This window comes from Ovis aries, chromosome 2, assembly GCF_016772045.2.
Source record: "Ovis aries strain OAR_USU_Benz2616 breed Rambouillet chromosome 2, ARS-UI_Ramb_v3.0, whole genome shotgun sequence".
Lineage (NCBI taxonomy): Eukaryota > Metazoa > Chordata > Mammalia > Artiodactyla > Bovidae > Ovis > Ovis aries.
Window position 1 is genome coordinate 235,212,926 of NC_056055.1, and position 17,750 is coordinate 235,230,675.

Sequence of the window (17,750 nt, forward strand, 5' to 3'; positions counted from 1 at the left end):
TCTCTAGTTGTGGCACGTGGGCTCACTATTTGTGGCACAGAGGCTCAGTTGCTCTGCAGCCTGTGGGATCTTGGTTCCCTGACCAGGGATCAAACCCACAGCCTCTGCAAGGAAGTCTCCTCCTAACTGGTCTTATGGTCTTGTACTTCCTTCCCTGCTTGATTCCTCCAGCCCCGAATTATTCTTTAAAGACCACAACCCAGCCATGTAATTCTATTTAAATCTCATCTATTTAAATCTCTATTTAAATGGCTCCTTTACTTCACTTGCCTAACCACAAGGACACCCCTGAGTTCACAAAACCTTCTTTCCACCTTTCAGCACGCTGTTCCTTCTGCCTGGAATAGCCTCCTCCCACTCCCCTTACCCCTCAGATCTCCACCAATTGTCAGTCCTCAAAGACGGCTCCTCTGACCACCTGTCCGTTCCCTCCCAGAGCAGCTGCTTGTCCCACTGTGTACTCACTTCTTCCCCGATCCCTGCTGAATGCCTATTTACCCATACACTACAGACTCACCGAGGGCGGAGGCTGTGTTGTATTCATCCTGACATCCTGGGGCCGAGAATGGAAGGGCTCAGGAATTGGTAGAATGTCTGTCAATTAGACTGGCTACTGAACAAGGGTTTGATGGGTCCACAGAGGGGAGGCCGAGCGTGGTGAGGTGAAGGAATAGCAGAGGCAGTTGGGGGATCTGGAATGGCCTCTCTAAGGAACTGACCCTGAAACGAAAATGAGAAGCGGTTACCCACACAAGGACAAGGCGGTGGGAAATATCCCCAACCCTGAGACTGGTCTGTGCCACGATGAACATGGTGCTGATGACACTGTGAAGAGGGAAACATTCAAGTCTTGGAAAGACAGCCCTGGCTGCTCTGTAAGAACAGACCATGGAAGAGATGGCAAGTAGCAGCAGAGAGCTCATTCAGGAAGCTGCTGCAACCTCCCAGGTAAAAGGCGATGGGGCCTTGGACCAGATGTGTGCAGAGATGGAGAAAAGCAACTGCATTTTAGACATCCTGGAGAGGACAGGATTTGGTAACTGCTTGACTATGAAAATGGAGAGGCAGGGAAGAGTCTAGAACCAAGCCCAGATTTCCAGTTCAGGCAACAGAGGAAACAGCCAAGCTGGGGAACATGGGAGGGACAGGTATGGGGCATGTCTGCTGTGAAGTGGGACATCAAGAAGAAGGGGGCCAGGAGACAGGTCTTGGGCAGGGAAGAGGGGTCTGGGCTGAGAGAGAGAAGTGAGTCTCTGACAAAGGTGGGCATTAAAGGCACAGGAACCGACAAGATCCCCGGGACATACTACAAGACCCAAGAACACCCACGGTTAGGCAGTGAGAAACAGATGAGAAATTTGCCACGTGGTGGCAACCTGTAAGATAGTAAATAACTCAAGACTGCAGTGTTTAGAAAAACAAAGGCCCAAAAATATTTCAAATAGGAAAGAGTGTGTCAAAGTCAGTCACTGCTAAACGGTCAAGTCAGATAATAACTCATGAGCATCCCTGGGATTTAGCAACAAGGAGGTCAGTGGTGACCTTGAGAATGGTGAGGGAGCGAGCCAGATTGCAGGGGTAGGATGAGGAAGTAGAAACAACATGTGCCCACAACTCTTTCAGGAATCTTGGCTGTGAAGGGGAGTTGGAGAAGGACCCAGGGTCGAAGGAAGGATTTCTTCTTTTTCAAAGATAGGAAAGACTAGAGCCTGTTTGTTTGCTGCTGGGAAAGAGGCATCAGGGAGTCAGAGGCTGGAGACAGGGAAAGGAGGAAGGGATGAGAGGAGGGAAATTCCCCAAGGAGAGAAAAGAGAAGGTGAAATCCCCAAATACGGCCACACAATGGGGTGGGGGGACAAGCCTGTACAGGACTCCGGGGACTCCGAATAGCTGCCCACTCTTCCCAGCAGCCAGTGTGAGTCACTGGGGGAAACAGCCCAAACTGGCAGCGTAGGAAAGGGCACAGGGCCAACATGTTCCCCAGGGGGTGGGGGAGAAGGGCCCAGCCTGGGCTATGAGCCTGAACCCCATGCCCTGAGCAGGACAAGGGCACAGGGAAGTTGTCTCACCCTTTGTAGGGGCAGGCAGAGTAAACTGGCTTTTTGCTGTCCCTCTCTGAATCAGTTTCCCTTTCTGCAAAAAAAACTTAGGTTAGGGTTTTTAACTTTTTGGGGGGGGCAGGAGGGTGGGACAGGTATCAGGGACCCTTTCTAGATTTCTAGATTCCTTTCAGAAATATATGTGTATTTGAACTTGGCAGACAGTTTAGTGAAGACACACAGACTCATCCCTGGCTTCCAGATAAGAATTCTGAACTAGAGTTGGCTGAGGAGTTTTCTGCCTCTGATTTAAGAGTTTCCTGAAGCAAGGGAAAAGCTCCTCTAAGGGCCAGGGGGGCAGAGGTGGGGAGCTCTGAAGCCTGGAAACAGTGAGGCCTTTTGAGGTGTGGTGTCTTCCTGAGCACACCATCAGGGATGTGTAAGGAGAAGATGGAGGCCCCTGGTTGAAATAAAAGGAAGGGTTAATCCAAACAGCAGCTGACCTTTCCTGGGCCCCTCTTGCTGCCTCTGTCCTTGTCTTTCTGTCCCTGACCCTGCAGGACTAGCGTCTCAGGGAATCCCCCAGCAGTGGTGATCAACCCCCTCCCCCTGAAGCGGCTGGTGAAGAAAGACCACCTACTAGACCCCACCAGAAGGCCTGGTGCTGCCCCAGTCCGCTCTGACAGCTGAGGCCTCCTGCTAAAAACAGCGGGGCCCGAGGGGAATATGGTCTTTCAGGCTTCCCCCTCCACGTCCCAGCAGGTATTAAAAGAGGCCGAAGAGGACCAGACAGCCTGGACACTATGCTATTCACCAAGACTGCCCACTTGGTGGTGAATTTTCTTGTGTCCTGGTGAAGGGGTTCAGAGTAGGGTGCCGGCGAGATAAAGGCCCCGGGTCTGGCAGCTAGGAGGGAGGAGGAGCACAGGTCCTTGGGAAGACCCCGAGAGGGGCCTCCAATCTCCCTCCTCCCAGCGTGTCGCGCCTCCTGGGGTGACCGCTGCCCTGTCTCCCCTACGGGCGCCCCCAGGCCACGCCCCGGCACTGCCTGGACTAGGAGTTATGTTTCTAGGGCTGCCGGAGCACGGTCTTGCCGGCGCCCGCCGCCCGCCGCCCGCCGAGGCCTGGGCGACTACTGAATGAGCCCGCAGCGCAGGCGCCCCTCGGGCTCCGCCTGGCACTGGCCTGCGCACAGCCTGCTACCGCTGCCGGGGGCCACTGGGGTGGCGGACGTGCCCCAGGTTCACTGGCCCAGCTGCTACGGCGCGCGCCCGCGCCTCCTATGAACGCGCGGGGCGGGGCGGGGCGGAGGCGGAGGCCCTCGGGAGGGCGGGGCGGAGGCCCCGAGAGGAGAGGGGCGGAGCCTACGGCGGGGGCGGGGTCTGTGGAAGGGGCGGATCCCCAGACCCGAGGGTCGGTCAGGGGTTGGATAGGCTGGCTTGACTGTACCTGGGAGGGAGAGGAGGGAGCGGAACTGGGTGGTTAAAGGTGGGGCCTGAAGCGGCTGTCCACGGAAGGCAGTGGGCGTAATCTCAGAGCGAGTGGGATTTGCCCCCGTCCTGGCGGCCCAGTTTTCCCTCCCTTGGTGGAAGCACTAGTGGCAGAATATTAACTACCACTACCTGGGCGGGAGGAAGAGAGATCTAGCTCCCCGGCACGCCCGAGAGCCGGTGAAGGGCGGGACCCGTAGAGGGCGCGACCTCGGAGGGGCGGGCCTAGAGGCGGGGCCTGGCGGAGGTAGGGGTGGGGAAGGGTGATGCCCCGACTCGAGGTCAGTCCGCCTTGCGTTCCAGACTCGAGGACCCAGAGGGAGTGAGCCGCAGTGAGAAAGGCTCCGCGGGCTCGGCGTGGGTTTCTGTGAGGTTATTCATCCCTGCCCTTTTCAAACCACCACAGACATTTTTTTAGGAGATTGACAGATTCGTCTCTATTAAAATTCTGTTCATCAAAAGACGACTAAAGAGGTAGAATAGAGTTTCAAAGAGGGCTCTTCAAACACAATGCCAACTTGAACCCAGTGCAGGGAGTGTGGAAGCCAGAATAGATCATGCCCTTGGCCATCAACTGGGTCAGTTTCAGGACAAGAGTGACCCCAGCCCCAGGCTTGGTGACCAAGCTGAATGACCAAAGTGAACTGGTCTGCTTGAAGGACACTCTCCCGTGTGTGTCTGTGTGTGCTTCACATTTGGGGGCATCTCTGAATGTTGCATCACTTCTGAACATGGTTCTGTTCCTCTGTGTCTGTCTGTCTCTGGTCTCTGTGTCCATGCATTTATTCAGCAAGTTATTTATCAGGGCCTGTTTTAGAGGGTTGTGTCAGATTTATATTCTGAATAACTGAGTTCAAATTGGTGAAAAGAATAGTTGAGGCTCCCTCATGGAGCTTACATTCTGATGGGGAAACAACAATAAAGAGAAGTCAGAGATAAACAGTGCGCTGTGTTTGAGAAGGATGAAGTGGGCCAAGTGCTATGTTGTATGGAGAGGGCACAGCCTGTGTCTTGTTCACAGATCTAGAACAATGCCTGACTCATAACAGGGGCTCACTAAAGGGTGCATGAATGGATGGGTTGGCCAGGAGGTCCTATCTGAGGAGGTAACTGTAGATCAAGGCTTGAAGGGTGAGAGAGCAGCCCCTCCAGACTCTGGGAAGAATGTTCTGGCTTGAGGGAACAGCCTGCATGTTTGTCTCTTGGGTGGCCCTTTGGCTTTAGCTATCTACCTTGTAATACCCCTTTGGCTATGTCTCTCTGTTGTCCCTCTGATGTTGGGAGCTGGGGGTGGTGGGTGGGGGTAGGGGGATGGGGATGAGATGGGTTTCAACAGGGCCCTCCAAGGTCTCTGGAAGTGAGGTCACTGCTGAGTTGATTCACTCCACTAGCCCACTCTGGCCTAACCTGCCTGGTCTGGACATTCCCCTGGAAGCAACCCCTCCCCTCGGTAGCCTCAGTCCCACGATCTCTGGCTCCTTCCCAGGATAGCATCCTGTAGTCCGGAAGGAAGTCCTTCGTCCTGTGTAACCACAGTCCCTGCTGGGGCAACCACAGCCCTTTCCTCTCATTCTGCCCCACGGACAGAGGGGAGGAGATGGGCTGGCCCTGTGGCAGCAGATCCTGCCTGGACAGACAGCCCAGTAAGGACCTGACAGAGTGAAAATGGCAACCCCTCTGCAAGCACAGGGAGGGGAACCTCAGAGGGGCAAAGACGATCACGCATCTCAGGAGCCTCTGCCACATCCATTATTTCTTTTAATCCTTCAACATTCCATTTTATAGATGGAAATTCAGGCAGGTCCAGAGAGGAAAATGGGGCAGAACTGGGACCACAACCCAGGTCTCTTGATAAAATAGTTATAATCATAACACTTAATATTTATTCCACATTTACTTTCAGCCAGTTATTATGCTAAAATTTTTCATGCTTCATCACAACCTTTGAGGTAGTTACCATTGATGTTCCCATTATCCTCATATAAGGAGACTGAGGCTCAGAGCCATTAAGTGATTTGTCCAAGGACACCCACAAGTTCGCAGTAGAGCTGCACAGGAGCCAGGACAGTCTGGTGTGCTCAGCTGCACACCCTGTGCCCCAGGTCCCAGAGGAGTGTCACTGATGCCTGTTTTCCAGGAATCTGGGGAGATAGCCTCAGGTTCATCACATGATGGTCCCGAGGCTGACTTATGCCAAGCCAGGATGAGCAGGAAGATGGCCCAGGAGCACTGCACAGTCCTCTGTCCCCTTTCTGTGGGTGAAGATTGTCCCTTTGTCCTCTCCTGGATCTCTGTGCTCCCACCCTTCACTGACCAAATAAAGCAGCTTTCACCACTCTCTGACTCTCCCTACTTTGGGGGGTAATGATCTGTGTCCTCCCCAGCCACACACACTGAGTTAGATCGAACCCACAGAGCTGGGAGGACCTTTGCAGCCACCCTTGAATGTCTTGCTGCACCCATGACCCGCCATGGGGTACACTGGGTGAACCCAACATGTTCCAGCTCCCCAGACTCTCACAGGTCATAGAAAAAGGCAGAGGCATACGCTAGCTCAGTAAGGTGCCACAGGAGAGTGACATTAGTTTGTTTGGGGCAGTGACTCCTCTGTGAGGTCAGGAAACCCCCACCACCCCTTTTTTTAACCATACTACATGGCATGTGGGATCTTAATTCCCTGACTAGAGATCAGGGGTCAAACCCATGCCCCCTTCAGTGGAAGCTCGGAGTCTTAACCACTGGGCTGCCAAGGAAGACCCCCAGGAAAGCCTTCTGGAGGAGTTCCTTGAGTTGAGTCTCCACAGATGGGCAGGCCCTGGGTGCAGCTACACAGGAGGAAGCAATCCAAGCAGAACTGGCAGCATGGAGAAAGGTTTGGTGATTTGCAGGCTGCAGTGGTGTCGCTGAAGCTGTCATCCCGCTGAGGGAACCATGAGTCTGGCAGCCAGGGCTCTCTGCCTAAGGTGGAGCTAGCTGGGCCTGGAGCTTCTAGGACCTTGAAAACCAGGACGAGGGGCTGGACATGCTCTGGGAGGAAGTAGAAAGCCATGGAAAGGTTTAAAGCAAGGGAGGAACATGATCCCCTCGTGGCATCTCTCGGCCTACAGCCCTCCCAGGGTCTCAGAGTCCACTCTGGTGGGCAATGAGTGGTCTCCGGCCCTCAGCTAGGTCCAAGGCCCCAGGCACCTGTCCCTGTCCTCTGTGGACTCTCTTGCAGGGCCTACCTGGGACTGAGGCTGGGAGTGGATCAGCTCAAGCCCCCCTGCAGGGATCCGGCAGAGGGGGCTGATGGCTTGAGCCATCTTTGGGCAGGTACCCTGACTCAACTGCTCTGTGGTCAACAGCATCCCTCTCCCACTTCATAAGACCCACTTGTGACCCATCCCCTGTCCTTTTGGGGGGATGTCTCAGTCATATTAACAGGTAACTGCAGGATAGCAGCCCCCACTTCCCATACCCAGTGGGCCCTCAGAGTTGGCTCCCTTCCTCCTCTAGCCCCCCTCCCTCCAACGGAACCTCGTCCCCATCTCTGGTGTTCTCCACTCCCTGAATGTCTCTGCACTTTATCTCCACTTCTGCCCTCTGCTCTTGCCTAGTTCAGGCCACCTTCACGTTGTCTGGACCAGTCTGACCAACTGTTCCCTGGTTTACAATGGCCTCCAACTCTGTCCTTTTTTGATCTGTGTCCTGAGCCTGTTGTTCTGTGTCCTTAGGTCCCTGTGGCACATCCAGGGTGGTCTCCAAGGGAGCCAGAGTTCTGGAGAGATCTGGCTGAAGATAGAGATTTCATAATGGTCAGCATACAGATTGTCCTATAGATACACATAGAGAAGGACAGAGAAGAGAGACAGAGACAGACAGACACACACATACAGGGATCTTCTCTCCAACACAGATTTCACTCCAGATGCCTAGATCCTAACAGCATTCCAAAGGCACCTCGACTTAACCTTTTCCAAAGCTGACCTCTCCATTTCTATGGTGCCCCACTGCTTCTCCTCTAGACCTCTTATGTGTGACTGGGCACCTCTTTCCCCCCATTTCCCAAGCCAGACCCTCAGGCACCATCCTTGGCCCTGCCTCCTGACTCCCATCATCCTGTATTTTGTTAAGACTTGTCACTTCTGCCCCCCAAACCCCTCCTATACCTCTCCTCCTCTGTCTTCCTCCACCTTCAGCAGCATCTGACCTGGCAGATCACACATTCCTTCTAGAAGCCATTTCTTCCCTCGGTCTTCAGGATACCCTGCTCCTGGTTCTCTTCCTTTCTCTGCCCATGAGCTGAATCCACCTGCTGGCTCCCCGTCCAGAGTCTCAATGCTGGAGAGGCCCTGGCGGTGTCTTCTTGAGCCGCTTCTCTCAGTGGATCCCGTCCAGTCCTGTGGCTTCAAATCTGGGAGGCCACAAAAGCTCACCTTTGGAGTCCAGGCTCATAGATCTATTAACTGCCAGCCTGATGTCTCCACGGGGACGCTAATAGACATCTCAAACTGAAGCTCCAAGGCCCTGCTCGTAGTCCGCGGCCCCGAGGACAGAGTCTAGTCTAACCCAGGAAGTGTTGGTGTTGGCTCACTCTCCCCTCTCTCTTTAGCGCAGGTTCCTACCATCTCTTCCCATCATGGCTTGTTTCAACATCCCTTCTTGCACAGCAGAGAAGAAGGACAATTGCACATGAATACAGGAAGGAGAGCAGGCTAGGCTTGGGGGAAAGCCCAGAGTGTGCTATGGGGAATCAGTGAGGATCTCAAAGGTAAGGCCCAGACTTTCCTTTGAGGGCAGTAGGGAGCCACAGAAAGGTTTGAAGCCAAGCGGGATGTGTTTGAGTCTACATTTCTTTCATTCATTCCTTCACTCATTTACTCCATCTGTCAACAGATTATTCAGTGAGCACCCCCTATTAGAAAGTAATTCTCAGGTAGAGGAGAATGAATGGAGGGGCTGGACTTGTGCAGACAGACAAGTGAGAAGGCTGATGAAATGACCCAGGTCCAGGTGAGAAGGGCCAATTGTGGAGGTGGAGACAGGGGAGGATGAGCTGATGGTGGTGGCCTGGTTATGCAGCACAGGTTCCTGGTTTGGGCAGCTGAGTAGTGGGAACTCTCAGCCCAGGAGTGTGGAATGTGTGGTGGGAGAGCCATCTCTTCCTCCTGGGGAATCTGGAAAGTCCTTGGGAGGGGTTTAAGAGAAAGCAGAGGAACTTCCCTGGTGATCCAGTGGGTAATAAGACCCCATGCTTCCACTCCAGGAGGCACAGGTTCGATCCCTGGTCAGGGAACTAAGATCCCATATGCCACATGGCAAGAAAAAGAGAGAGAGAAAGAGAAGAAAAGAAATTCAGCAAGTAGAGAAGTGGAAAGAGGCATTCTATGTGGAGGGAACAGACTGTTCAAAGGCCCTGAGGTAGGAGAAGATCAGCCCTGAGGACCTAAAAACCCAAGAGAGTTGAAGATCAATAGGCCAAGAAGAAAGAGGAGGGAAGTAAGGCTGGGAGTCCCATCTCTGAGGCACAACCTGGAGCATTGCAGGCTGGTCCCCAGAGACGCCAGACACCCCTATGCAGACAGATGGGAGGGAAGGAGGGTGTGAGGAGGAGCTGCGAGGAGACAGATGATGTGCACGTCAAGGGGTGTCCAGAGTATGTCTTTTCTGGGGAAAATCACTAAAAGAAGGTCCCTGGGGGATACTTCTGGAGTGTGAGAGAAAAGGAAGGGAATCCTCAGGGTTCTGGGGAGAGGCAGGTTCCTTTACCATTTAAGGAACTGATTGAGCCCAGTAAATTTCCCTCTGAACACTTCAGCATCCTTAGAACAGTCCCCGCACCACCTGCCCAGGAAGAAAGTTGATGGAGGGGATACAAGGTTATCCCAGGGTGGTCCTAGACACCCACCTCCTCTCTCTAGGGAAGGAAGGGAAGAGAATGGCCCTGGCCCAGGATTTCACGTAATCACACTTAGGAACATTGTCAACTTTTCCCACGTGCTGGGCACCTCAGGTGCTTAGTTCTTAGAGCTTTATGTCATGATACTAGGTCGTTCATCTCACAATAACCCTGAGAAGTGGGTATAATCATCACTTCCTATTTTACAGATATGTAGACTGAGGCTCAGAGCAGGCTTAAAGCCTCATAGCTGGGACGTGATGGAGCCAGTTCTTTACCACTACCATTGCCTCAACACAACAATACCTACTGAACCCTTTAGTTCAGTTCAGTTCAGTTGCTCAGTTGTGTCCAACTCTTTGAGACCTCATGGACTACAGCATGCCAGGCTTCCCTGTCCATCACCAACTCCCAGAACTTACTCAAATTTATGTCCATCAAGTCAGTGATGCCATCCAACCATCTCATCCTCTGTCTTCCCCTTCTCCTCCCACCTTCAACCTTTCTCAGCATCAGGGTCTTTTCCAATGAGTCAGTTATTTGCATCAGGTGGCCAAAGTATTGGAGTTTCAGCTTCAGCATCAGTCTTTCCAAGGAATATTCAGGACTGATTTCCTTTAGGAGGGACTGGTTGGATCTCCTTGCAGTCCAAGGGACTCTCAAGAGTCTTCTCCAATACCGCATTGTTGACTTTGAAGGTTCGTCTAGTCAGAGACTGAACCCTTGCCACAACCCGAAGTGGCACCGGATGTCCTCGCTGTAGGGAGTGGGCATTTTGAGGCTCAGTAAGGGGAAGGGACTTGTCCAGAGTCACAAAGCTGGAAGGTGGTTGGAGCTTGGATCCAAATCATTTTGGGGAGGAGGCTGAATGGGAGAGGTGATGGGGCAAGATCTGAGCAATGTGGAGAGAAAGGGGTGGGACTTGGCACTGGACTAGGAGAGAGTTTCAGTTTCCCTTTTAAAAGGACTTCCCCTAAATGGGGGATTTTGGCTGGAAACTTGTTAGCAATCCACATTCCACTGGTTTGGCCACCTCTTCCCCCTAAAGGTGTTGAGGATCTGAAAAGAAACTGAAAGTTGGGAAAAGGGGAGGGGCAGGGGCAAGGGCAAGGGAGAGGCCGAGGGCAGCCCAGAACTGGGTTGAATTTCTGGTGACCTCATTGAGCCTGGGGGAGATAGGCAGGTGAGCTGGGATTACACACCTCTTAGCTATTGGAGAAATTGAGCCCCAGAGAGACAGCTCTATTAGATAGTGGCTGGATCCTGTCCAGTTTGCACAACCACTGCCAACACACACACACACACACACACACACACACACACACACACACCAGGGGAAGAGGGAGCAAAAGGGAGAAATAAAAGGGCTGAGTGGCCTAAAATCCTGAAAGGGAACTTTCCAGATCTCTTGTCTCTGTGATGTGGTGACTGATTGGATGGTGGGTCCCAGGGAAGGGTCCCAGAGGTGCCCAGTATCCAGACTCAGGTTCCAGCCCCAGGATTGGCCTGCTAACAACCCAGCCAGAACCCAGCGTACCCAGGGTGCTGGGGAGTCCAGTTCCAGGGATCCCGGTCCTGCAGCTGCCATGCGCTCCCTGCTGACATCCCTAAAGGCTCCTCCCAAACCAGAAGCAGCGAGACCCTTTGTGGAGGCCACTCCTCAGAGCTCCACTTTCTCTTAGACCTGACCTCCTCCTCTTCTGCTTAATGAACACTCCACCTGGCTGGGCTTCAGAGTCTGCCTCTATAGAGGGGAAACACGGTCACGCAGTAATATACCATGCAGTGGTGTAGCAGGCATGTATTGGTAGCAGCTTTGATTATTACCGTTGGTCATTCCTGCCTTTTCAAAACTCTCCCGAGTGGTCAAGGATCCCCATGATTCTGCGCTCCAGGGTTTCTCCTCCCCCTCCCATTGACTCCCTCCCTGGGGCCCTCTCCTGCTGCTGGCCTGGCTAATGGCAGAGCTCCCACTGCCCCAGGACTTCCTGGGTGACCTCATGCACTGCTTGGCTCCAGTCACCCTCTTACTAGCAGCAACCAGAGATCCAGATTTCCTGGGGTCAGTTCTGACTTAAAACCTTCTGTCTTTTATCCCTTTAGGGTCACTAGCCAGACTCTGGCCTTTGGGGCTTGGCCTTTGGCTCAGGAAACATGATCACATGCCTATGTGCTGAAGTGTACAGGCTACCTCCTGGATGGCCCCCCGAATTTTCTCTGGGCACCTCAGACTCAACAAGGTTAAATTCCACAACCCCCTGCCAGCTTTATTTTCCTCTCAGTCATGGGATCATGGACCCCAAACAGAAAATTCAGAAATCTTCACTCCCATGTCTCCACTCCATCCCTGTACCAGCCAGTCCCCAGATCCTAGAACCCTGTCTCTTTTTTGCTCTAGAACAGGCTTCTGCCTTCATCCCCACTCCACACAGACCATTTGCTGTTCCCTTGTGCTACTGGAAGCTTTTCCTCCATCCCTTGGCCCTCCCAGAGGGCCCTCTTCCATGCAACCCACAGGTCTCTCATCTGACCCTGCTCTGGCTCTTTCTTCTCCTCTTAAGGCATTGCCAGCCTCCCCAATGGGAAACCCCTGCGGGCAGGGGCCCGGCGTGACTCACAGCTGATACTCTGCCACGTAGGAGCAAAAGGAGGAACTCCAGTCTCTGTGCACTTGAATCACAGAGGCCAAGCTGTCACTGCACAGATGAGTAGGCCGAGGCCCAAGAGGAGAGAGGGCTGGCTGACAGGTAAAGCGGAAGGCAGAGCTGGGGCTAGAACTATAAAGTCTCTGGGTCCAGGTGATCCTCCCTGGAAGGAGATGGGGACCCTGGGGCTGGGAAATGGGCTGCTCCAAGTCACCATTCCTGAGGTCTCCACTGGGACCTAGCCGTCCTCTGGTATCTCTTCCCTTCTCCAGGCCTTGGCATATGCTGGTCCCTCCCCTTGGAAGTCCCATCCTCCATTCCTGATAAGATCCTGCCCACTCACATCTCACCTAGCGTCTAATCTGATCTCCACCACAGGACCCTCCCATGCCCCCACAGCCGTCTTTATGAGGTGGTGTTCTCTTTTGTCCTTCCCCACCCCACTTCAGGGCTCTCCTGGGGTCCCACTCCCTTCTGTCCATGGGGACTAGGAGCATCTCAGGCCAGGACCAGGGTCTGAGCCTTCATGGGAGAACTGGGACAGAGGGAAGATGTGGGAAAAGTCTGGTCTCTCACCTTCCCTTCCCCTGTCCATCTCAGAGTCCCCACTCCTCCTGCCCCTGCCACTCTGTCCTGGCAAAAGCTCACATCTCAAAGGTCCTGATCACCATGATCTGACCCACGGAGGCACACACAGCCACTCACACAAACACAAAGTAGCCACTCTCTCATGCACATACACTCATAGTCACACACCCAGTCACAGCCAGTCACCAACCCAACCTCAAGGACAGACAGGCACACACACCCAGAAAGTCTCAGAAAGTCATCAAGAGTCACCAAGCCTCTCTCTCTGACCCTTAATACACACTGCCAAACAAAGATGTGTACTCACACAACTACAAAAGTACACACCTGGTCACACACACACACACAGAGTCACAAAGTCTCTCTCACACACAGATAGATACAGAGCAATACACAGTCACACACAGAGAGAAACAGACACACACAGTTGCACACAGGCCCCTGGAGATACAGAACAATGGGCGCATTGTCTGGGCTGGCAGCAGCTGGGGAGAAAGGAGCCGCAGTGTGGATGGAGGGGGCTGTGGGGGCTGCCGTACCACCCCCACTCACCCCCGCAGCATCCCAAGCCTCTTCCCCCTTCCAGAAGCTGAATTCAGCTGGGCCCTGGATTTGCTGAGAGATTCAGCTCTCAGGTGCCCCCTCCTCAGCCTCCTTCCATGTTTGGTGGGGGATGTAGGGCTCCCTTGTGGACCAGCCTCCTTCTGGGGCTCTGGGGACTCGGGATCCTTCAGCCCCTGATAGCTCCCCTCTCCTCCTGGGATCATCCTGACGATGTGCCACTCATTCCCCCCAGAGCAGAGCCTGGAAATTGGGGGCCTTGGGATCTTAACCTCTGACTCCAACCCATCCAGGACTCACACAGCCTTCATCTGAGCTCTGCCAGCCGGAGCTGGCAGCGCCTGGCAGCATTGTGGGTCCCCTATTGTGGTCAAGACAGAAATGCGGGTCACGATGTCCATCCCTTACTGGCAGGGGTGGAGAAGTCACTGTCCTGTCAGTGAGTTGCCGTAGGGCATGGTGCGCCTTCCCGTCCCAAGAGCTGGCTCTTCTTGCCTCCCACTCTGACGAGGCAGCCCCAGATCTCAGGAGAGACTGCTTCCGGGACTTTCCTTATAGCCCACAGCCCCTTTTTACAGGTCTCTCCAACTCTGTCTTACCCTGTTACTGGTATTTGCTGTGTACCCTTGGACATGTCATTTTCCCTTTCTGAATCTGTCCACTCTGAAAAACAGGGCGTTAATGAAGCCGAGAGCATTCTGTAGTCTGTGAGTAGAGGTGGGGGTGGAAGCCACAGGAGTGAGCGCTGCAGGTAGAAGTCATCTCAGCCCTGTCGTCAGATCTGTGGGAGTTCCTGATTTCTCAGGCCCTGGGGTGTCTCCACACCTCACAGCCTCAGGCCTCCCAGGAGACCTTACTCGTAGGAGGGAGGGAACAGGGGAGGGCCGTGCTGAGCTGTCCAGGACACACAGCCCTGCTTTTGCAACACTTGGCTTCCGCCAGCCCCCATCTCCTTCCTCCTGGGGGCTGAGGGCAGCAGCTGGACGCACACATCCGGGGCCAGCCAGGACTCTGGGGTTCCCCCTGGCCTGGACTAGTGGCAAGAGGCTCCAGCTGTAGTTTCCAGTCACCTCCACCTTGCCCCTGTCTCCAGGCTCCCTTACTCAGGCAGGGCTGAAGGCTGGACTGGCAGCTTGGGGGCTGGCCTCAAGGGACCATCCAAGGCCCCTCCTCCTGAGAAACTGGAGTGTTTTAAAGGTTGTTGAGCCCCCTCCTGGGCTTCCTCTGCTGTCTTGGGGGGAACCCTGATGTAGGGGAGCGGATGTGACTGGGGAGTGCTAAAGTCAGACAGGTTCTGTCCAGGTCTCTGAGCCTCAGGCTCCTCAGCTTTCTAATGGGGATGGAGATACCCACTAAGATAACCCAGGTGGGACTTTGTCATGGGTCTGAGAAAAGATGGACCAAAGGTGAGTTTGTCTGTGGGGGCTTAGTGTGACTGGCCACCGATGGACTAACAGGAGGGATGAGGGACGACTTCACCAGACTCACCAGACTAACCCTGCGGCCGGGCAGACCTCCCAGGCTGGTGGGGCAGGCAGCACGTGGGCGGGACCTCGGACCCATCTCCAGGCCTGAGGGGGTACAGAACCCAGCTAGGGCCCTGCGGCTGCCATGACCACATTCTCTGGAGCCCGCCGGCTGACGAGTCTGGGCATGTGAGTCCTTCGATCAGTTCTAGGGGGAGACTGACAGAGCTTGCCAATGCGGGACCAAGACGATGGGGGCCACTCCAGGAGCTAGGGCGTCCACCCTGAGAGGTGGGCGGTGAGAGGAGGGGACGACAGTTCCCTTCTCTTTCCTCTAGGAGCCCCCTCTCTGCCCAGCTCGCGTAGGAACCCGCCTCCCTTCTTCCCGCCCTGGACCCCACCTGCCCCCGGGAGCCGAGTGGGTTGGGGGACCAGACCGGCCCCGTCGCCCACCGTGCAAGTGGGGCCCGCGGCCTGGGTCCGCCTCCGCCCCTTGATTGGGCGCTCATTTAAATGTCCGGCCCCGCCCCGAGCTCCGGGCGCATATATATAGGAGCCTCGGCGGGCGGCAGGCGGCATTCTGGCGCGGAGCGGAGCGGAGCGGCGGTGGGCGCAGCTAGTGGGTCGGCCGCGGAGCGGGGGTCAGCTTAGTTTACCCCCGACACCCCTCCCCCTCAGACGCGAGCCCCACCCCTCCGCCGGCCAGGCCCACCCGACCGAACTATCCCCTGCGGCGCGAGCCCGGGGCGGCTCCGGGCGCCCCCCTAGCAGAACCCCCCACCATGGGCAGCCAGAGCTCCAAGGCTCCCCGGGGCGACGTGACCGCCGAGGAGGCAGCAGGCGCTTCCCCCGCCAAGGTCAACGGACAGGTGGGTGCGCTCGGCACGGCCCGACCCGGCCCCCTCCTCCCGTACCTCGCCCCCTCTAGGGCCCCGGTCCGGGGCCGCGCGCTTTGTCCGGCCCGGGACACGCGGCGCCCCCTCCCCCGCCCGGTCCCTTTGTTCTCGGCGCCGCAGCCCCCGCGGGCGAAGCGAGGGGAGGGGCGGGGAGGGGGCGCCGGCCGGGCCCCGCCGCCTTCTTTGTTCGCGGCCCCGGCCCCCGGCGCTGCCCCCCGGCCGCCCCGAGTGCCGCGCGGGGAACAAAGGCGCTGCTGGGCCGCGCCAAGGGGGCGCCCGGGGGCCGCGGGGCGGGTGCCCGGAGGCGAGGGCACTCCCCCCGCAGACCCGACCTCGATATCCCAAGGCCTTTTTTAAGGGAGGAGCCGCGATGTGAGGAGAGCCTGCGGTGGGTGGGGGCCTTTTACACAAAGCCTGCGGCTGGGAAAATAGGCCGTCCAGGTGCAGGGAACAGCGCCCCGGGGCGGCTTCCCGCCCAATATTGGCTGCACGGCTCCCCCGCCCGTCCGGGATCCGCGGCCTCGGGCGGTCCTGCGCGGAATAGAGCGCGCCCCGGGAGAGGTGGGTGGGGGGCCCCGAGACCCCAGCGCCTCCTGCCGGTCGCGGCTTCTGTATCCCTGTGCGGGGCAGGAGGGAGAGGTTTGACTGGATGCCGCTGGGGTGAGGCTACTAGGCTCTGGGGGTGCGGTGGCATGACTCGGGACCCCGATGTCTGGGTGGGCTGGGGGAGGGGAGTTAGAGCCCCGACCCTCACTGCGGTCTTCTCTGCCCTGCAGGAGAACGGCCACGTGAAAAGCAATGGAGACTTATCCCCCAAAGGTGAAGGGGAGTCGCCCCCCGTGAACGGAACAGAGGAGGCAGCAGGGGCCACTGGTGATGCCATCGAGCCAGCACCCCCTGGCCAGGGCGCTGAGGCTAAGGGGGAGGTGCCCCCCAAGGAGACCCCCAAGAAGAAGAAGAAATTCTCTTTCAAGAAGCCTTTCAAATTGAGTGGCCTGTCCTTCAAGAGAAATCGGAAGGAGGGTGGGGGTGATTCATCTGCCTCCTCACCCACAGAGGAAGAGCAGGAGCAGGGGGAGATCAGTGCCTGCGGTGAGGAGGGCACTGCCCAGGAAGGGAAGGCTGCTGCCACCCCCGAGAGCCAGGAGCCCCAGGCCAAAGGGGCAGAGGCCAGCGCTGCCGCCAAGGGAGGAGACACAGAAGAGGCAGGGCCCCAGGCCGCAGAGCCATCTACTCCCTCGGGGCCAGAGAGTGACCCTGCACCAGCCAGCGAGCAGAATGAGTAGCTGGGTGGGGGCAGGTGGGTGATCTCTAAGCTGCAAAAACTGTGCTGTCCTTGTGAGGTCACTGCCTGGACCTGGTGCCCCGGCTGCCTTCCTGTGCCCAGAAAGGAAGGGGCTGTTGCCCCCTAGCCACGTTTCCTCTCCTTCTCGCCCTCCTGTGGATTCTCCCATCATCCATCTGGTCTTCCTCTTAAGGCCAGTTGAAGATGGTCCCTTGCAGTTTTCCCAAGTTAGGTTAGTGATGTGAAATGCTCCTGCCCTTGGCCCTACCTCCTTCCCTGTCCCCACCTGTGCCGAAGGCAATTGCTGGTTTTCTTCCCCAAATTCTTTTCCAAGTAGGTTTTGTTTACTCCCCAAATCCCTGAGCCAGATGTGGGGGTGCCTACACTCCCAAAACCCTGAGTGTCCAGCCTTCCCGTTGAGTTTTTAGTCTCTTGTGCTGTGCCTAGTGGCACCTGGGCTGGGGAGAACACTGCCCCGGTCTAGGTTTTTATAAATGTCTTACTCAAGTTCAAACCTCCAGCTTGTGAATCAACCCGTGTCTCCTTTTTTGACTTGGTAAGCAAGTATTAAGCTTTGGGGTGGGCGGGAGGTCTGTAATGTGAAACAACTTCTTGTTGTCCTTTTTTCCCCTCCCATTGTTGTAAATAACTTTTAATGGCCAAACCCCAGATTTGTACTTTTTTTTTTTTTTTTCTAACTGCTAAAACCATTCTCTTCCACCTGGTTTTACTGTAACATTTGAAAAAGGAATAAATGTTGTCCCTTTAGTGGTGCTTTTTCATGAGTGGTCTTCTGGGGGTGAAGGTGAGAAGACTGGCCAACCTCAAGCTTTGGGGGGATTAAAGACAGGTAAGTCTGGGGTTTTGTTGAAGGCTTGCCCAGGTTCTCATGGACACCAGAA

General features: G+C 55.7%; 1 protein-coding gene across 1 annotated transcript; it reads left to right on the top strand.

Moving 5' to 3' along the window:
• Positions 1-15,241: 15,241 nt before the first annotated feature.
• Positions 15,242-17,616, top strand: MARCKSL1 (MARCKS like 1). The gene is made up of 2 exons (XM_015093618.3): positions 15,242-15,536; positions 16,340-17,616. The coding sequence occupies exons 1-2, from the start codon at positions 15,450-15,452 to the stop codon at positions 16,847-16,849; spliced, it is 597 nt and encodes a 198-aa protein (XP_014949104.2). The 5' UTR covers positions 15,242-15,449; the 3' UTR covers positions 16,850-17,616.
• The last annotated feature ends 134 nt before the right edge of the window (positions 17,617-17,750 follow it).